At 58.6% G+C, this 20711-nt stretch overlaps 2 protein-coding genes across 2 annotated transcripts; one reads left to right on the top strand and one right to left on the bottom strand.

The window, feature by feature from the left end:
* Window positions 1-1525: 1525 nt before the first annotated feature.
* Window positions 1526-15414, bottom strand: LOC133262660 (sacsin-like). The gene is made up of 6 exons (XM_061442058.1): window positions 15232-15414; window positions 14944-15046; window positions 14504-14650; window positions 12785-14111; window positions 12461-12549; window positions 1526-11832 (listed from the first exon to the last, which is right to left on the bottom strand). Exons 1-6 carry the CDS (start codon window positions 15412-15414, stop codon window positions 1739-1741), a joined length of 11943 nt encoding a protein of 3980 aa, XP_061298042.1. The 3' UTR covers window positions 1526-1738.
* Window positions 15415-18183: 2769 nt separating this feature from the next.
* On the top strand, window positions 18184-20400 carry LOC133262632 (immunoglobulin superfamily member 1-like). The gene is made up of 5 exons (XM_061442006.1): window positions 18184-18375; window positions 18466-18501; window positions 18689-18958; window positions 19191-19475; window positions 19986-20400. The coding sequence occupies exons 1-5, from the start codon at window positions 18342-18344 to the stop codon at window positions 20141-20143; spliced, it is 783 nt and encodes a 260-aa protein (XP_061297990.1). The 5' UTR covers window positions 18184-18341; the 3' UTR covers window positions 20144-20400.
* The last annotated feature ends 311 nt before the right edge of the window (window positions 20401-20711 follow it).

Below are 20711 nucleotides of genomic sequence, written 5' to 3'. Positions count from 1 at the left end.
CCGATGGAGATGTGTCAATCCGAGTCTCGAGGGCTTCAAGCCTTTTCATCAATTGTTGCAGTTGGGCGTCTCCAAGGCCAGTGAGTCTGAGCAGACTGATCCGGGAGACGAAGAGTCAGAGTTTGGAAGCAGAGGATATAAATCTGGTTCGGATTCAGGGGATTCGGGGTCTGATCCTGGGCCGAACTCAGGGTCTCCGTTGCTCGCAGCTATGACTTTCTTGTCAGATGTCTCTCCTTCAGCATGTGGCCATCTGCAGACCTGGCTCCTCCGTAACTGAGTTAAAAATTTCCACTCTAGGGCATAGTGGGTTGGAAAGGCTCGCAGTTCCTTCAAATCTCCCGCTAGCGTATAATCTCTATTTTCTACTGCATGCTTCAAAATGGAGCCCCAATCGATCTGGCACCGAGGCGCCATCCTCTTCCTTTCAGCTTCCTTGACATTCATCATGCGTATCCCTTCTAATATACTTTCTCTGTCTTTTTCAAAGTCCCTACTTTCGGAACTGGGGTGGTGGGGGAGCAGGGAGTTGCACCTTCTCTGCTGCACCTTCTGATGAAGAAGGAGGGGGAGAAAAGGAAGGGGGGGGTAAAAACCCTGCCCTCCTGAGAGTTGGGGGAAACGAGCTGTAATCTTCCCCCGGCTTCAACCGACCAGGGACGTCTGTTCCTAGTTTCTCCGTTGCTACAGCAGCAGTTTTCTTTTCTGCCTTGTATCTTTTTGTACAATTTATTACTTCTCTCCATGGTTTACCGAGTTTCTTTGCCGTTTTATCATCATTAAGCATTGAGTCAAATAGTTCATCACCAAACTTTTGTCACTCACTCTCCTCAAAAACTGTATTAGGATCTACAAAAATCCCTTAGCCTTCCCTACAGCCACTAGACCTGCTAGCTGCTTTAGAGTCTCAGGCTCAATTCCCCGCTTTTATAAAACGCACTGTAATAAATCAGGGGCTACCTCTCGGTCCATTTTCGTGGCCGGTCTTTTCCAGATCGTCCTCTTCTGGATCGTCCAAGACTGGATCGTCCTCCCGATGCAGCAGTATCTGGTTCGCCCCAGCGGCGGACTCCTTTCGGTCAGTCCAAGCACCCGGGTCAGTCACGCCACCGCAGTAGCACTGCCCACGCTCCACGGCCGCTGCCGCCGGTGCCGCTCACTCGCCGTTCCGGGTCCCTGTTACTCAGGGCCCTGTATTCCGGGTCCCCGTTAACCGGGACCCTGTAGTCCTGATCCCTGTTCGGGCGCCATTTGTTAGCGGCAAGGAGAAGCAAGACACGCCAACCCAATATGGGTGACAAGCAAGCTTCTCCTTTATTTGTGGCGCACTTCGCTCATATCCGCGTGGTGTTAGCCACGCCTACTAGTCACAACAGTATTGGTTAGTTCTACACGGCTTCCTTTACATTCTCCTCCCACATCCGGTTTCCGGTTACCTGAGGCCTACACTTGCTTTGCTCGCACAAGGCCTCTAAGGATCCATGGCCTTGCTCTTGGAGCCATTCTGCAACATGACAGGACAACGTACTCTGTTAAGCTTTATTTCATAAGCTCATGCAGAAATGCCACAAACAAAAATGACAAACAGACTAGTCTATTACACAAATTCACTTATTCACCACTATATCATAAGGTTTCATAACTTATAAGCCATAACTCTTGATTTGTGGTGAGGCCTTGAGAGGTCCGTGGTGGCCCCGTGTCCCAGCTGGCAATACCTCCTTCCATGGGCACATCCTCACATGCTGCCCACATGGTCCTGCAGCCTCCCTAGCACTCCACGCACCCGCTTCAATACCTCCTCCTCATCCACACTGCGGAAGGCCTCGGTGGGGGTGATGGGGAAGGGGTGGTAATTCGGGTACTGTGTGGCTTTGCCATCCACGCCATAGCTATGCAACCACTCCACCTCCTCTGCCAGGCCCCTCAGCTTTGGCTCTGCCACCTCCAGCCACCGGGCCAGCCCCACCAGCCCTGGTGGTGCCTCGAAAGCTTTACCACAGCAAAGTATGGCAGCCACCAGTGCCTTCCCCAGGGCCTGGTGCACCTTGAAAAGGACCCAGTTGGAGCAGCAGCACCTGATGTCATTATGGGCTGCCTGAAGGTCACTCTCGGCTTGCCGCAGCCACCGCTGCGCTTCTGGGATGGATGGAGTCAGGGCCATGGCCTCCTCATTGCACAACCAGGAGCCATGGTCTTCCCATTCCCAGCGGTGGTGCTGGGCAGCACCCAGCAACACCTTTGGCTCCCTGCTAGCCGTGCTGTGACCTCCACTGCCCTCTGGCATCAGGCTGCGGCAATCCTTCTGTGGCTTCTGCCTTGCCGCAGCCTCCCCATGCAGCCTCTTCTCCAGCTCTGGTGCCATGACCTCCTCTGCCTCTGGTGCAGCACCCACCAGTGCCACATCATTCTCCTCCAGAACAAAGGCCACATCCCGTGGCTCCTGGCAGACCAGCATTTCACGCAGTACTGACAAGGCTTGTGCTTCCAGCTGTCCACCCAGGATGATATTGATTTCCTGTGCTAGTGTCTCCAGGACCCTCAGCTGGTGCCGGCTCAGCACCATCTCTGCATGCCGGATATAGAGGAGCCGCTGGGCGCTACCATCCAGGCACACATGCACAACCCGTGGCTGGGAGGTGCCCTCTACTTTGGCACCATTGTGCACCAGCACAGTGCGGATGTCCTCGCAGCACTGCACTTTCAGCTGCTCCAATGCAAAGCCACAGTCCGCTTCCATTTTTCTCATAGCCCTGTGGCTCTGCCACTGGAGCAGGGACTCCAGCCCCATCCTAAACCATGGTGACACCAGGAGGGTCTGCAGCCACCTCTGCCCAGGGCACTGAGAACCATAGCGGCATGGCTGCAGGCTGCTCTCCAGCTGCTGCTCTGTCACCTCTGAGAGCGCCCGTGGCCGCAGGCGCTGTGGTAGCATTTGCAGCAGCCACCAGGCATTGCGCCCAATCCCCGGTAGTTCAGCCATAAACACAAAGGTCTTCCCCAGGACCTTGGAGGTATTTGAGGACACGCAGTCATTGAAGTACAGCTCGTGGGATGACTCCAGGCAGTCAGCAGTGCTCAGCAAGTACAGCTCAGACACGCTGGAGAAATCAGGGGGCTCCGCTGCCTCCCGCAGCAGCTGGAAGAAGTGGTGCGTGGCCAGCAGGACTGTCTTCTTCTGGACGGTATTGAGGGTCCTGCTGGCATGGCTCTCCTGGTGGATTTGGGCCAGGACACGGCTGTAGTGAGTCAGTGTGGGGAGAAGGACCACCCCAAGGTGTTGCAGGAGGTCTCCATAGACACTTATGTGGGGGTCAGGTGTGAGGAGATAGGGGTAAAAGCAAGCCTCGTCCGGGAGTGATGTCACTACTCGCCATGGCATGGCCATGTCCTGTGACTTGGCCAGCACCACAGGCAGCTCAGTGAGGCGCCCTGCATCCACCTCGTTCAGATGGGTCTGCAAGAAGTTGTACACCTTCTGGAGCACATTGGCCCGTGTGTTCAGCTGCTGCAGTGTCTGGCAGGCTACCCTGCACAGCTGCTCCAGGTTGGCCACCACCAGAGCAGTGGGTATCTCTACAAGGACTCCCATGGCCTCCAGGAGGCTCTTCTTGAGTGCAAAGCACTTTGGCAGGATAGCGGCTGATGTCCACAGGAGCTCAGCCACATCTGCTTGGCAATGGTAAACACTGCCTTTCAGGGCCACAGGCTTAGTGCAGGCTGCAAAGGGGGGGTGGAGTTTCCTCAAGTTTTGGGGGATGTCCAGTGGAGGCAGGAAACGGATTGAGGCAATCTGCTCCAGGAAACTCCCTGGGGGGGTTTCTTCAGGATTGTCCAACAGGCTACAGAGCTCTTTGAGCATCTCCTGCTGTCGCATCAGCAGGTCTTTAGCATGGCACCCAGCCTGAGTGGCTTCTTGTTCTATCTCCAAGGCCAGTTCCACAAAATCCTCCTCAGAGAGGCTGGTGCGAACACCTGCCTGAAGCAGGAAATCCTCAGCAGCTTGCTTGTGGTGACCTAGCTCCTTGAAGAAAGACTTGGGCACAAAGCGGTGTTGGAGCCGCAGGGTGCTGAAGGACTGTGTGTTGATATAGAAGTAGGAGGCCAGGCGCAGCACACCTTGGGCATCAGGTATAAAGGCCACAGCCCGAAAAGCTGCCACAACAGCTTTCTCCAACTTAACATCACAGATGAATTTCAGGTTAAAGAACAAGCGCAGAGCTTCCATAAGCTGCTGTGCTGTGAGCTGGGACAGCCGGGGCAACACCACAGTCTTGAAGAGCTGCTTGTCATCTGTGACCTCCCACCCCAAATCCTTGGCCAGCTGTTGGTGCATCTTGTCTGCTGTGAGCAGCACCATATCCTTCTTCAGGTTGTACAGGGTTTCAACACCCTTGGGCAGTTTTGGGAACTGGCTTTTGAGCAGCAGCACCTTGCAGGAGGGTGCCACAGAAATGTAGTCCCCATTATACTTCTGGAAGAGAGGCAGGAGCTGGAGCTGCTGCAGTGCCAATGAATCCAGTTTTCCTTGCACAGAGCACAGCAGGACAGTAACATCCGTCTCTTCTAAGTCTCTCCAGTGGAGATCAGCTCTGGTGTCTGCCAGCTGTAACACCAGAGCCCTGGGATCTCTGGCTGACAGTGTCCTTGTTTTCAGGCAGTGGTAGGCAAATTCAGGAGGCAGCAGGAGCCGCTGGAGCATAGGGATGCCCAGTTTGTGCAGCACCTTGGCCACTTGTGTGTCACACTCAAAAAGAACATTGGGGAGGGAGGATAGAGGCAGTAGGTGCTGTGAGCCTGGGTTATTCCCCTCAACAGGCAGCACTATCACATCCCGGAGATCATTCATGAATGAATTCATGTTTGCCTCCAACTTGTCTTGGGTCAGTTTGGGTGAGTAGATCACAGTGCTGAAGAACTTCCACAGCTCCTTGAGCCACTTATTCCCCTCTGTGGTCCAATTCAGGTGACCCAGTGCCTCCTGGATGAGTGGTGTGGCCTCCAGGAGGTCAAGCTCCTTCACAAAGCAAGGCAGGGTCAAGACAGAAATTAACTCGTCGGCAAAGCGGTGGCACTGAAGGGGGAAGAGGTGGGCAAAGGAGCTGCGGAAGACTGGGTGGTGGGTGCTGAGGGCATTCAGGGAGCCGTCTTGTGTGGCCAGCAAGGGCAGGCCTTCCAGTTCTGCCTCGTCCACATCCCGAGGCTCCAGGCAGTGTCTCAGCAGGATAGCACAGCTCTCCGGGGTCCTCAGGGGTGTCTTTGCTAGCATGCAGGGCACGGGGAGTGCCAGGGCCTTGAGGAAGCGCCGTAGAGAGGCTGCCTGCAAGGCAACAGCATCCACACAGGCTTCAGTGAACTCCTTGTAGATCTGCTTCAGGTGAATGAATGGTGGCACCAGGTTCATGTTCAGCTGCTGCAGCACATTCTGGAGAGCTGGTTCAGGAATTGTCTGAAGGAAGTATGGCTCTGTTAGCACATTCCCACCACCTGGAGATGCCCAGGTCACTGTCACCATGCTGTCAGGTAGCTTGCTAAGTGTCTTGATGCGGTACACAGGAACCAGGGGTGCACAACTGACATGCCTGTAGACATTCCTCACCAGATCCTGAAAGGTGGGTTGTGCCTCTTTCACAACAGGGAAGAATTGGAGGTAATGGAAGGCCAGATGCTGCTGGCAGACCTTCAGGGACTTGAACTGGAGCCCTTCAGGCCCCAGGGCTTTCCACTGCCTGGCGAGAAAGGCACAGTATAGTGGAGCCATCAAGCGCTGGAGCAAGAAGCTGTTCCAGGCTGCCTCTGTGCTTCCTGAGTCCTGGCGGAGAACGCGTCTGGCTGCATCCACAGAGAAGTTGGCATTGATGTGCACAGGTAGCCCTGTGCTCAGCGGCAGTGGGAGGGTGCAGAAAGCTTTGCCTGTGAATTTATGCAAGACCAATGGCTTCAGGCAGGCAGCCACAGCCCCATAGGGCAGCCGCCCAGGCACTGGAGATTCCTCAGTCCCCTCCTGCACCCCAATCTGGGAGATCACTCTCCACACAGTGCTGGCCCTGGCCCTGCTGGTTTTGACTGTCATCATATAGGAGACAGAGGTGGGGCTGTTCTCATCCACGTCTTGGCTCAATCTCACTTGATATGCCCGTCTCAGCTCTGCATCATGATCTGTCAGCTCTGTGTCCACCCGCAGCCTCTCCAACAATTGCTCCCCATCTGGGGGGATCTCAGAGAAGACCACGGTGCGGACGTGCCGGAGGAAGAGCACCAAGTCCTCACCTTCCTCAGCCAGTACTGTCTCCATTGCCATGATGTCTTGGTCTTGCACAACTCTTCCAGACACCCTGGAGAAGATAGCCCCAGTTGCAGTGCGGAGGGGTAGACGGAAAAGGACACCCTTGTTCAGGTTGAAGAGGGAGGGTAAGAAGGTGCCATAAATATCTGGGAAGCTCCTCTTGAATTCAGGGGTGACAGCAAACATCCCACCAGGACTCTCAGTTGTGGCTGTGGGCACGTAGGAGAGATGAGGATCAAAGACACACAGGGCACTGTCTCCAGTAAGGAAGGCTGGGCAGTCAGTAAAGTGATAGACAGTGTTGAAGCCAAGGCCATATTTGCCTGTGACATTCTGCCGGCCTTGCTTGCCACCCACCCCCAGAAGCTGAATGCCTTCAATGTCCTGCTGCTGGAAGGGCCTGTCATTGTAGATGCAGAGAGCTGGGCCCTGCAGCGATGTCCATTTTTCACCGAAAGTGGCATCTGCTGGGTGCTGCCGGTGGTCCCACACGAAGTGCACAAGCCTTGCACCAGCATCATCTGCATTCTGGACCAGCTCTGTCACGATATCACGAGCAGATGCTGGATACTCACCCAAGATGTTCTTCAGCCGTGTAGGCAAGTCTTCATGGGCACCAAATGGCTGTGCCCAGGGGCTCATGCCTGCGATGAGCAGTTGGCTTTTCTCCAGTGCTCGGTGGCGTGTGGTAGGCACACCGCAGCGCTGGGCTATGGCTCGGGATAGCTGTTCATGGCACAGCAGGACATCTCTGTCCATTGGCATCCACGGCATATCATTGAAGTGGAGCTTGTCCCGTGGACGTAAAATGCCCTCCTGGTCGGGTAGAAAGAGTCTTTGGGTCTGGTAGGCATCTGGCTCTTTGTCATCTACCATCAAGCCAACAGACACCAGCCGCAAGGCCAGAGCCAGCTCTGCGGCAGGCAGGGGCTCTCCAGCGTGCATCTCTGCCAGGGTGTGGAGGACTCTGGCATAATCATCCCAGGTGAATGTGTGGCGCAGACCCACACACTCCCAGAGTTGCTTGTAGGGTTGGTACTGCTCTGGAAGCTGGTGAAGATATGGGGCAGCCTTAAATGACAGTTTCTCAGCCACAGCCATGAGTGGCACAAAGTGGGAGCCCACCAAGATGAAGGGCTTCTCTTGGGCCACTGCAGAAGCCACCTCACCCCAGATGGAGTGATCTTTCTGGAGCAGTGTGTGCAGGTAACTGTAGCAGCAATGGGCGCTGTCCTGCAGGTTCTTCAAAGGGAGAGCATTGGAGCTACAGCTCAGTGCCTCCAGCTGCTCAAGGACTGCAGCTGCTGGTATCTGCCGGTTCAGTCCCAAGAAGGATTCCACTTCCCTGGGGAGGCTGAAATTTTTCCCCAGCACTTTAGGAGCAAAGACAGGGTGGATGAGTCCCACTAGTGGGGCTTGGAGGTAGAGCTGGCCAGCAGGCAACAGCACATGTTCACCGGTTGGCAGTCTACCAGGGAGGAAGGGCACAGACTGGAGAGCTGCCTGCATGGTGTTGCTCACCCTCTCCTCCAGTGCATCCTGAAGCAGCTCAAGGATGCAGGCAGCCCTCTGGTAGCCTTTGGCATGGTCCTCGGTCCAGATAAGTTTCACTGTCTTTGCCCGTTCCAGCAGCTCTGGCAGGGTCGTTTTGTCCTTAACCATGCCCAGCCTCTCCAGTTGGCTTAGTCTGTCTGGGGAAAGGAAAGCATCCCCAGTGGGGAAGCGCCCATCCTTAGGGTCATATAAAGAGGCAGTGCGGCCTCTGGGATGTACCAGGCAATTGATGAGCTGCAGGTGACCATGAGGGGTGGCAGGAATGCAGGGCACTGTCTGCAGCACTTTGTTGACATCATGGTGGGACATATCTAGTGCATGGAGAAGCAGTGGGTCCCGGTCAACAGCAGAGAGGTCTTTCAAATTGGGAAGCACAAGCTCGCAGTAAAAGCGGGGCCAGTCGTAGATGCCAGCTTTCGCTGCCTCCCCGAGGCCCTTCTGCACCTCCTCTGGCAAGGCCACAGCTAACAGGGGATAGGGCAGGGTGGTGGCAAAGACACGCTTCGCCACAGCACCCAGCTTGGGGTGTCTGACCACAGCTTGGTGAAGGAAACGAGCGTCCTGCAGGGAGCACCATGAGCGGCCATCAGAAAAGAGCCTGAGACCATTCCTGGATGCCACAGCTTGATAGAAACCAGTCACAGCCTCTGTAAAGGGGTAACGGGCAGCGTTAGCGTCTGGCCAGAAGATGTGATATTCATAGTTCTCCAACTCACCTGCCTCATGCATGGAGCGAAGGAGATCCAGTGCCCGGAGCCAGGCAACAGGCACGGCGTTGCGGAGCAGCATTCGATTCCATTCACCTCGCTCTTTTGTGTCCCACAGCCCCTTACGGTTTGAGAGGATGCTGAAGGCCCCATGCACATGGATTGGCAGCCCTGAGGTGACTGGGATGGGAAGGTGGCAAAAGACTTGCCCCTCCTCGGCACCCAGACGTGGCACCCACTTGCCGTCTTCAGCAGGGGCAAGGGGAAGGGCCACACCAGCCATGGGAGGTGAAGGGGAGTGCCCTGCCTGTGTATTCTTGTGAAACAGTTCCAGCAGTTCCGCATCACCATGACACACCAAAACTAAATAGTGCCAAGTGGTCTTGGATGCTTCCTCGCAGGCTGTGAGCTGTTCAATGGCTGCCCAGCTAGGGGGGTCCCCAGGGGTGCCCATGTCTCGGATCTCCTTTCGCCGCAGCATGGCCAGGGGCATGGTATCCTCCGCAGAGGTGGCTGTGTCTGGCAGCATCTCCAGGGACATCTCTCTCACCTTGTGCAGGAAGAGCAGCAGGAGCCGGTTAGAGCCGAGGAAGCTGGTGCCAAGAGACTGAATGCGCACTGTACCAAAGGCCTCTGAGCAAATCTTTGATGTCAAAGCTTCCTCCTCAGTGCGAAAAGGCAGACGGAAAAGGCTTCCTGGAAAGGGTCCTGGCTTAGGCAGGCGGCACCCAAAGATACCATGGTAGGGCCAGAACTGCTCAGCAAAGGCACGGAGGATGCGTGGTCGGCTGGAGAAGTCCAGGCGGATGCCAGGGCTGCCAGCCCTGGGGATGTGCTTGCCCAGATGGGTGCCATTGGGATCAAAGATGAGCAGTGTTTCCCCACTCAGCACTGCCGGCACATCTGTGACACGATAGACAGAGCAGAAGCCCAGCCCAAAGCGCCCGATCTTGCCTGCCTGGCCCTCCTTTGTAGCAGCCCCAACCCGTGTGATGTTACGGAGGTCATCCTCTGTGAACAGGGCATCATTGTAGGCCCAGAGGGCTGGGCCGTGGCAGGCGCCCATGCCGGGATCTAGCAACCCAGAGGTGGCCTTTCTGCAGCGTCGCAAGTCCAGGAGGAAGCGGCACACGGTAGCTCCAGCATCCTCTGCATTCTGCACCATCTCTGTGAAGAGGTCACTTTCGTCGCCATACTCCCGGAGGATGTTGCAGAGCCGTAAGGTGATGGATTCCGAGGGGCCGCAGGCGGTGAGCGGCTCTGGCCCCAGCACCCGCGTACTGAGCAGCTCCGTGCCAAAGAATGTCGCCGTGCTGGACGGCACTGCCACATGCACCACCTCCTGAACATCCTCCTCTGCGTCCAGCTCCATGTCCAGGTACACGGTAGTGGCAGCCGGACGGAGGGCAAAGCCTGAGCCCTCCAGGATCCTCACAGGAACTGGCACCGTGCCCTCACCCTGGTGCCCTCGACTCTTAAGCCACTGCAGGACAGCTACAACCACCTGCAGCTCTGCTGCAGTGCCAGCTCGGGAGCTGCGTGTGTCTATGTCCTGCCCAAGGCAGTGCAGAGCTGCTACTGCTCTCTCCTCACTTACCCTCATCTCCACTCCCCAAGCCCTAAAGAGGCAGCTGTAGGGCAGGAAGTCAGGGGGCACCCGGGGCACCAGCATCCCCAGCTCCAGCTCCTCAGGATAGCTCAGCACGGCATCACGGGGCAGGACAAACCCAGCTCCAGTCCACACCACAGCATTGTCCGGGGCAGTCCCAAAGGTCTTTAGGTTTTCCTGCATGTGCTGGTAGACAGGCCGGAGTGCAGCACCTACCTCATCCATGTCCCTGAGCCCTGCCAGCTCCCTCAGCTGCTTCCACACTTTCTTTGGTGGTGGAGTTTGGCTCAGCCCCAGCTTCTTCTCTGCCTCTGGCCCAAAAGCAGCAGTCAGATGCATGGCAAGCCCCACCAGGGGCTGGTACCGGGTGGACCGCAGCATCTCTGGGGACAGGAAGGGCTGCCCAGGCTTTCCAGTGCACTTGGAGCTAGGCACCCACGGCAAGGACTGGAGCTGCGAGAGCTGTGCACTGCTGAAGCCAGACAGTGCCTTGGGGTGGTTGCAGACTTCGATCAGTGCCTGAGCTCTGCCCAGAGCTGCCTTGTCACCCTGACTCACGTGTGCTGCAGCCTTTAGGATGTCCGAAGGCAGCAGGCACCCCTCACCGTGCCGCAAGCCCAGGGTTCTCAAGGCCCGGAGGACAGGCGGGCTGCAGAAGGCAGCAGGAGGAAAGCACTCGGGGCCCAGCAGTGCCTGCAGGGTGCTCTCACAGGGGTCGTAGAGGTCTTGTGGGCGTGCAGGGCCGTTGGGGGTCTCCAGGAATGCCAGCTTGCTGCAGGCCTGCTGGAGCTGGGGGCTCTGTGCAAAGAAGATGTCTCCCTTCTGCAGCACCCAGAGCAGCAGAGCCTGTGTCTCAGCTGCCCGCCCCGCATAAGCACCCCTGGCCACAGCTCTGACGGCCTCCAGCATCACTTGGACTACACTGATGAGGGGCTTCTGGAGCCTCCCCAGGAGCCGACTGTCAGCTTCATCTCGGCACTGCAACGTAGCCTCTGGCAGCACCACATCTCCGGGCAGCTTCAGCTCTGGCTCCATTGCCAGGGTGCCACTGGCTGGCACCAGCTTTGCGGGCTGTGGGGTGGCCAAGCAGGGCAGTGGGATGAAGAGGGGCAGAGCAGCCAGTGTGGCCCTGTCCTGCTTTGTCAGGGATGGGATGTCTGCCAGGTAGAGCCGGAGGGTGTTCACATCCACAGGAGGCAGTGAGGCCAGGCGGGAGGCCACAGCTGCAGCCCCCTGCCTGCCCAGGGCCCGCAGGACATTGAGTGGGGATGGAGGTAAGACATAGTGGGGCAGGCAGCGGTGCCACGTGCCTGGAGGCACCACTGAGCAGCCCAGGACCTCCAGCACAGAGCACACAGCAAGTGGCAGGCGCTGGTCCTCCCATGCCTGGAAGATAAGACTGGACTGGGGAATCAACGGAGCCAGGCGGATGCTGGGGACATCCAGTGGGGACAGGGCGATGAGAGGGAGCCCCTCCAGAGGGCCCAGGTTTTCCACGTGGTGGACCAGGAATTGCCACAGGGCTGGGAACCAAGAGGCTGGGGGCTGGGGGGGGCCTTGGTCCAGGTACCAGGTCACTGGGGTTGAAGGCTGGGACGTCCAGGCAGAGGGCAGGGCCAAGCGTAGGGTCCGGACAGTCATGGCTGGATCCAGCAGAACCAGGTTGGGGAAGAGACCTGTGTGCAGGAGCAGAGGCTGGGTGAGGAGTATGTGGGAGCGGGGACCTGGAAGAGGGTACCCAGGATGTGGGGGAAAGAACCTGAGATCTGCAGGGGATGGAGCAGGGGTCATACTGGGGACAGGAGGACCTGGGCTCTGGAGGGATAGTGGAGGAATAGGAGGAACAGGGGAACCCCAGACTCATGGCAATAGAGAAGATCCAAGAGGAAAAGAGGTGTAAGAGGGACCAGTATTGGAGGCCACAGAGGTCCTTGGTTGGGGAATACAGGGAGAGCCAGGATCTAAAGGAGCACAGAGGGGATGGGAGAATGTGGGAAGAACATCAAGGACAGCAGAGTACCCAGAGATACAGGGAAATGCAGGTAGGAGAGGTGGCCCTGGGCTCAAGCAATGCACCCCAACCTGGATAGTTGGGGTGACATTTGGGATCTATAGTGCTGTTGAATGGAATGCTGGGGGAAGGCCAGGAAGTGGCCTCAGGCAGGGGATCATGGACCCCAGGTATGTACAGGGAGCATCACTGTGGTACGGGGAGATACTTGGGCTGCAGAGGAGCCCCAGGCTGCACAAGGGTGCCTAGGGGTGTAGGGTTTAAAGGTGGTGCAGGGACTCCCCATCTCTTACCCGCCTTGGCAATGCCTCGCAGGAGGCTGTCCAAGCCTGGCTCCAGGTCTGAGGGCAGGAAAGACCCAGCCAAGCCAGGCAGGAGCTCCCTGTGGAGACAAGCAGAGGTGCTGGGGGACCAGAGGGGCAATGGGGCCCAGACAGCCTCCTGGACACGGCTCTGCTCCCACTCGGTGATGCGGATGAGGAGGGCAGCGAGGTGACCAAGTGTCCAGGTTCGGCTGTGGCCCCTCTTTCAGCTCAAGAGCGGGAGCGGTGCCCTGGGCAGCCAGCTTGTGTGCCCACTGCCACGGGGAATGGGGCTGCCTGGGGCCACGGACTCACCTGGGGCAGTCGCGCGTGTCCACGTAGACAACGTCTGATGCGGTTCCAAAGGCCACAAAGGTCCCATCCGCGCGGGGTAGGAGGGGAAGCCCCCGCAGCTCAGCGTGGCCCCCATCCCCAGCCACATAGCGCAGCAGGGCCAGCCGCTCCGCCTCGGGAATGCCCGCAGCGCCGTGGCTCCGCAGCACCTCCCGCACGTGTCCCGCCGTGGCCTCCCGCACGCCTTGCGCCATCCCCAGTGCCAGAGCCCTCCTGACATGCACCGGGACCTCAGCCACCGGCTCCCCGGCTGCCAGCAGCAAGGCCCGGACCGCGCGCTCTGCATCCCCCGTGGCCGCGGGCAGCAGCACGGCCTCTGCAGCACGCAGCCACCCCTTGGGCCCCGCTGCGGCTGGCACCAGGGTGGGGGTGGCTGCCAGCCCCCGGCACACGTGGGTCACCAGGCTGCGGGTACGGCCGCAGCCGGGCGTGCGCTCGGGGTCTGGCCACATGCTGTAGGCGTCGGTGCCGGGCAGGGCCATGGCCACAGCAGCCATGTGGCTGTAGAGCCGTGGCAGGAGGCCGAGCAGCAGCAGGGTGTTCCAGCGGGCATCTTCCTCACCCTCCTCACCCTCCTCGGGCCAGCGGAGGTGGCGGCGGTCGTCAGAGAGGGCGAAGGGGGCACTGGCATGGACGGGCAGCCCCGTGGCGGTCTCGTCGGTGGCTGGCAGGGGTAGGAAGCAGCACAGCCGCCCTCGGCAGGGCCCATGGAGGGGGTGCGCCAGGCTCAGCTCGGGGCAGCACCCCAGCTTTGCCCCCAGCTCCACGGCCGGACCCTTCGTGGCCCTGCCCGTGGCCACCAGCCACTCGCTCCTGTCCCCCGCTCCATCCCCACGCAGGGCCAGCAGGCACCATGCCAGGCTCAGCCCCTCATCCCCTGATGGCGCTGGGACAGGGAGAGGCTGAGGGGATGCCGCGAGGGTCCCCATGAGCGTCTGGACCCCATCAGGGGCCACGCGGTACAAGGTCACACGGCGGATGTGGCGGAGGAAGAGGAGGGCAAGAGGGGCCTCAGTGAGGAAGGTCTGGAGGAGGCTACGGATGCGCTCGGGAGGGGAGACCCCTGCAGCGATTCCTGAGGGCTGCCGGCGGAGGGGGAAGCGGAAAAGGGTGCCCTGGGCAGAGCCACGGCGCTGTCCCACAGCCTCCAGCCCAGCCCAGAAGGGCTCGAAAAGGCCAGGAAGGTCCTGGGCTGCAGAGACATCCCAGCGGGCACCAGCACCTGGCAGCACCCGGCATTCGGGGTCCAGCACCCCCAAGGATGGGGGGCTCAGCACACCTGGGAGGTCTGGAGACAAGGGAACCATGAGGCCACAGGGATGGCATAGACACCACCGCCTCCCCACATCATCCCAACCCATCGGTGTCCCAGGTTCCCACCTGCTTACCTTCAAGTGCAACCCCACAGTGCCTCCCATGAGCTGAAGCTTAATCCCACTTCATCAAGCCCCCCCCCAGTCTGCCCCTGCAGCCCTGCCCTCCATTGCCACCCCAGCCCTGCCCTCCGTTGCCACCCAGCCTCTCCCCAGCATACCCCCACCTTCAGGTGTCCTCACTTCGGACACAGCCCCCCCATTTCACCCAGCCTCAGTGACCCCCCATCACCCACAGCCAGTTCAGTGCCCCCAGTACAACCCATACCCCCAGTTCAACTCCAGTTGAACCCCCAGTGCCACTCACCAGTGAGGTGGTAGACAGAGGTGAAGCCCAGGCCAAACCGCCCCACGGTGCCGGGGTCCTTCCACTTGTGTGACACCCCTGGGCTCAGGATCCCTGCCCAGTCCCGGGGGCACATCAGGGCATCATTGTAGGCCAGGAGAGCTGGGCCTGGGGGGTCAGGACCATGGGTTAGGGGAGACTTGGGACGTGTAGGGGCAACTGCGACCCATGCTCAGTGTCCCCACAATCTCAGCCCCCCTCCAGTCACACGAAAGTCCCCCCCGGTTCTCCCTGTACTGAGTCCTCCCAGTACCCTCAGTGCCCCAGCACAGCCCAGAACACCTCACTGATGCCAGTTCTCCCAGTCCACTCTGACTCCTCTTCACCCACGTCCCCCAGTCCCTCCCAGCGCCACCCCTGCCCTTTGCCCCGTCTCTCCCAGTGCCCGCAGTGCTTCTCACCCTGGGTGCCCTCCAGCCCTCCTCTGGTGACGTCGAACTCCCTCTCATCAGACACAAACACGACCTCCTTAGCGCCGGCATCGTCAGCGTTCTGCACCAGCTCCTGGGTTCGGGATTCAGGGATCAGTGCCCGGACACCTGACACCCCCCCCCCCGCCCCTCCAGCCCGCAGGGTAAAGCCCCAACCCGCTGTACCAGCAAGGACCAGGGTCTGTGCAAGGACCACCACGCAGCCCGGCTGCCTGCAACCTGCTGGGCACCAGAGCGCTGGGTTCCGGGGGGTCTCACCTTGAGGATCTGCCCCCCATCGGGGTACTTCTGCAGGATGCTCTGCAGGTAGTCAAGGAAGACGGGAGCCCGCTGGCAGAATGCCTGCCTGCAAAGCAGAGAGAATGGGAGCTCCGGGGGTAACCAGGACCCCCTTGGATCCCCAGGATGTCCCCTTCCTTGGCGGGGGGTCAGGGGCTCCATCTCCTCGCGGGACCCACTGAAACAACCACCTCAGGGATGCCCCACACCTCCCCAAGCCCCCGTCTCTCCCTGTGCTGCTCCAACAGCTGAAACTTCTCCTCAGCCCCGCACACTGCCCACGTCCCGCAGCAACACTTCGGGTTTCCCCCCCTACCCCTGAGCCCCCCCCGTCCCACCGACAGCCCCCAGTGGTCCCCGGCGGCTCCAGCCGTCCCCCCTGTCCCCCATAGCCCCCCAGGGTCCCGCTGCTCGCACTCACGCGTCCGGCGGCGCCGCGCTCATGACCGGCACTGCCGGGGGGGGCGGTCCCTTCTCCTGCAGCCCCGGCAGTTTCGTTTCTCCTCAGCACCCGCCTCTCCTTTCCGGGCTCTTTTAGCCCCAGGATTGCAGCCGGGAGGATGCGGTGCGGGGGGGGGAGGGCAGGGATATGGGAATACGGCAATGGGGCCGTGGGGATGTGCCGACGGTACGGGATACGTGGGGATATGGCCTTGGGGCAAGGACCATAGCAAGGGCTATAGCAATGGGGGTGCGGCTATAGAGTGAGGGCCATTGGGGATAGGAGTATGGCTATGGCAGAGGGGTATGGCTGTGGGTTGGGGACGATGGTAAGGGGGCAGTGGGGACATGGGAATACGGCTGTAGGGATGGGGCTACTGGGGCATGGTGATGGGTCAGAGATTCATGGGAATGTGTCTATTGCGCAGAGTACAGTGGGAGCACAACGGCTATGGGACTGAGGCCATGGAGCCATGGCCATTGGGAAGGGCTTTAGGGGCATGGTTATGGGGCAAGAGGCATAGGAATGTGAATCAGAGCATGCAAGACCATAGCAGTGAGGTGGGTTCCACTGGGGTACAGCCCACAAGACTGTGGGGATAAGGCTATGGGACAGGTGGCCATGGGGCTATGGCAATGCAGTGGGACCCATGGGTATACAGCTATGGGGTGATGGAGTTACATGGGATATAGCTATGGGGTAGGATTGCTGTGAGCAAGGGCACATCACCACGGCAGGTGGGGATATAGTTGGAATTGCTATAGGTTGGGGGACAGTGACATGTGGCTATATGTTGGGGCATGAGGGACATAGCAGTGGAGTGGGAAGAACATACAGACATGGAAATGGGGTAGGGAGGAAGTGGAGCATGCGTATGGGGTGATGGGTACATGTAGGACATAGCTTGGAGGGGACAACTTTGGGACATGTCTGTGGGATGGGATTGCTGTGGGATGGGGGAGACGTGGCCATGGGTTGAAGGGCTGTGGTGGGATTGATGACAGGGAAGGCTCAGCAGCTCTCTTCCAGCTCCCCATGCCCTGGGCAAAAGGTAACAAAGAGCCCACCTGACTCCTTCAAACAAGTCACCTCTGAGGGGTGTCCCTACCTGGTGGACCTGGGTCCCCATGAACAGGCAGCCAAGGACATCCCCCAGGCACAAGAACTGTGTGGGGACAGGGAGAACAGGAGGGCACTGAGAAAGGCGTCTTCAGGGACACAGGCAGTGGGGAACAGTCCCACAGCCCATCCTTTCTCTGCTCCCAGATCAACCAAAGCATCTTCCCCTATTTAATTAACTCTCTGTTACCACCAAAGGGAACTCTGGCCACAGCACTGGCCAACCCAGACCAGGAAGCTGAGGCTGGAGGCCAGGCCCCAGCTGTGCTGGGAGTGAGCACAGTAACGACCCTGTTGTTGCTCCAGCACAGGACAGGGGAGGCCTGGATGGGTGATCCAGACCTACAGGTAGAAAGTATTGCTAGCATCGCTGTCCCTGCTCTAATGAGAGATGCTATAGGGCAGGTGGGATGGAAATGGAGGAGGCCAAAAAGAGCCACAAGGGAAGCCAAGTGAATTCCTTCCTATTCCACTCTGTGGAGTCACCAAACTTGTGCCATAGCTGTGGGGGAGAGCGCAAGCTGGACATAGCCTGTGGCCAGACCAGCTTTAACCTGCCCGAGGGGAGACTGAGATGAGCTCTTAGGCAGAAGCTCTTCCCTGTGAGGGTGCTGAGGCGCTGGCACAGGGTGCCCAGAGAAGCTGTGGCTGCCCCATCCCTGGCAGTGTTCAAGGCCAGGTTGGACACGGGCTTGGAGCAAGCTGCTCCAGTGGAAGGTGTCCCTGCCCGTGGCAGGGTTTGAAGCTGGATGAGCTTTAAGGTCTCTTCCCAAACCAGTCTGGGGCTCCATGACCCATGGAATCCTTTCCCTCTCCACCAGCTGGTCTGCACTGTGGCGGGGGGCACCATGCAGGGCTTCTGAGCATGACAAGGGGGCATGACACGGTGCCGAGGACTTCCCTGACCTCAGTGAGAAAGATCTGACAACAAACAGAGCAATAAACCACCCGGTTTAGTGGCAGAGAAGAAAAAAAGGAGAACAAAGATTTTACCTCCCTTCAGATGCTGGGGACATCTCCACAGATGGGTCCATCAGTGCTGCAGGAGAGTGGGGGGTGTCCTGCCTCCAAAGGAAACCAACGTTCACTTGCATTCTACATCTGCTTTTTATTCTGTCTTACTGAAAGAGCGATTTTATGGCGTCATGCGTTGCTGGACCCTTCTCACCAAGACTTAGAAGGAATCCCACAGCTTCCCCTGACCTGCTTACAAAACATCACCCTATTTTGCAAAGGCTGAGAGAAACCATTTCCCCTTCAAGTGACCAGGGCTGAAAAAGAAACTAAAAGCCCAGAGAGCTTCACTGCTAAGGTCAGCAGGATCCTAAGACCACATCGTCACAGATGCCCAGCTCTGGATTGGTGACTTGGACATCCTGATTCCTGTTCAACCACCCCAGCCCTGCAGAAGCCATGCAATAGGAGGTGCTTTGTGGCAGCAGGGGGATATCGGGACCCACAAGAAGCTGCTCAGTGCCTCCAAAGCCTTCCCTTGCTTGAGCCAAGGACAGAGGGAGCCAAGAGGAACATGGTGCTGCCTGTGACCACTGTGCTGGCCTTTGGTGAGTTCCAGGGGCTCTGTGGGCTCTCAGAGGGTGACGTGAGGCATCCGGACACTCCGCAGAGGAGTTACACAGCTGCTTCTCTTGCAGGCACTTGGCTGCTGGCACAGAGCGAGGCTGCAGCCGGTGAGTATCATGAGGAGGGAGATGGGGAGTTTGGCCACTTCTCTGTTCCCTCACCCCAGCACTGCAGAGCAGACCTCGCCCCTGTGTGGAGATGGGGCCTGAAGCCATTTCCAGGCTCGCCACGGGGACTCGTGTCTGTGTGGCAGCATCTCTGTCCCTGTGCAGCAGCATCTCTGTCCCTGTGCAGGTGCCCCCACCATCTCCATCTTCCTGAAGCCTCCTGGGGTGATCCCACCAGGAGGCTCCACCACCATCTGCTGCAGCTGCCAGCGTGACGAGGGGAATGTTGTGCTGTACAAGGACGGGAAACAGCTCCGTAGCCAGGAGCTGCGTGAGGGCAGGGCCAAGTTCCCCATCTCTAACGCCACCCAAAAGGATGCAGGTCCCTACAGCTGCCATTACCTGTCTGGAGGCACTGTGCTGGCTCGCAGTGAGACCCTGGAAATCACAGTGAAAGGTGAGGGATGTGCAGTTACCCCTTCACGTGGGGTCAGGCTCTAAGGGGCACACAGGGATGCACTTGGCTTCCCCATGCACATGGTGGGCAGGGTTTTTCCCTTCTTCCCTTGTTTGGAGAGGTGGGGACCATCTTTACCACTGCCTGAGCGAGGTGTAGGGGTCACGGAGACGCTGGTGGCTCCCATGTTAAAGCCCAGCACACCTTCTCATGGCCTCTGCTCTCCCAACAGAGTTCAGTCTCCCCAGACCTGTCCTCTCTGTCATGCCGGGACTTGAGGTGGCTGCAGGAGCCTATGTGACTTTCCGCTGCACCATCACACACGCCAGGGCTGGCTGTTTCCTGTACCTGGAGGGCCACAACAAAGCTCCTGACTTAATTCATAAGGATCAAGATGATTTCAACCTCCCCCGGGTGCACAAAGGCAACGAGGGCCGCTACAGCTGCCAGTGCTACAGTGGGGCTGCTCTGATGGAATGGTCTGATGTCAGCAATAGCCTGGATTTGGTGGTGAAAGGTGAGACATCCCCCAAGGTGCATTTGACCCTTCTCTTCCTCCACTGCCACATCCTGGAGGAACTAGAAAAGAGGATGTGGAGGATGAAAGCAGGTATAATAGGGGTTCAAGCAGAGGATTACAGCTTCCTTCAGACATGTGTGAACCTTGCCAGTTCCTCAGAGAACCTACAGATGACACAGGGTTGAGGCAAGGGTCCCAACAAGCGTCGTATGTCTTGTCACAGTGGCTCAGCACGGGTGGGTGAGGGCCAGCTCCACGTCCGTGTCCCACTGTCACTGGTGCCACTGGGTGGATAGGGGATGTCCTAGGGAGGTATACCCCTTGGGGCTCCCTGTGAACCCTTTAGCCCTCTTTAGCCCAGCAGTGTCTCCTTGCCCATGAGTCTGTCTGCCCTGGGAACCTCACGTGTGCCCCTTCTGTCCCCTGTTGCCCCTATGGGAGGGCTCCTTCGGTCTGTCAGCTCCCTTGTGAGGGTCCCCAGTGACTGTCCCTTCCTGCCCCCTGCAGACTACACCTGGAGCAACGTGGGGCGCCTGGTCCTGGGCGCCGCTGTCCTGGTCCTGCTGGGGCTCATCGTGGCCGAGGACAGGCACAGCCTCCGGTGCATTTCGCCTGTGGGGAGAGGTGGCCACCAGGCTGCTCCCTGCACCCAGAGCTCCCTGTAACTGGGACCAGGAAGGGATCACTGGGATTGCTCCAGCATCTCCTCACAGCAGGATAACTCACCACTCCCCACTGACTGCATCCGGGGCCATGGGGCAGGATGGGAGAGAGAGACCTCACGGCAGCGGGTGAGCCCTCCCTGCGGTGTGTGTGCATCTGTCCCTTTCCTTCTGCCACCAGGCCTGAATAACCAGTGTCCAGCTGCAGAGACTTCCACTGCTCACAGTCGTTTATTACTTTAAAACACTGACGAAACACATCACGCTGTCCTCTATATATATAAATTTACTTTGAGACAGCTATAAATTTATATATATAGGACCTTTAAACCTCTTTATACTCAGGACACAAAGTTCCAGAATAGCTTCACGGGCTACAACAGAAGTAGTTTTGTTATGAAAACACAAACCTCAAAAATGGGGGGGGGAAAGAGAAATTAAAAAACAAGTGCAAAATGAATGAAAGTGCAAAAAAGTTTCTGCTGCCAGAACCGTGCTCCTGCCCCTGCACCTTCCCCTGTGCCCCTGCAGGGACCAGCAGCCACCGGCCCCAGAGGGAAGGGGTGGACTG

Source organism: Pezoporus flaviventris, unplaced genomic scaffold, assembly GCF_033815535.1.
Source record: "Pezoporus flaviventris isolate CSIRO_AGI_PZ_B2104156 unplaced genomic scaffold, CSIRO_AGI_Pfla_v1 ptg000213l, whole genome shotgun sequence".
Lineage (NCBI taxonomy): Eukaryota > Metazoa > Chordata > Aves > Psittaciformes > Psittacidae > Pezoporus > Pezoporus flaviventris.
The sequence above is the reverse complement of the archived record's forward strand: the minus strand, read 5'-3'. Positions and strand labels throughout refer to the sequence as shown.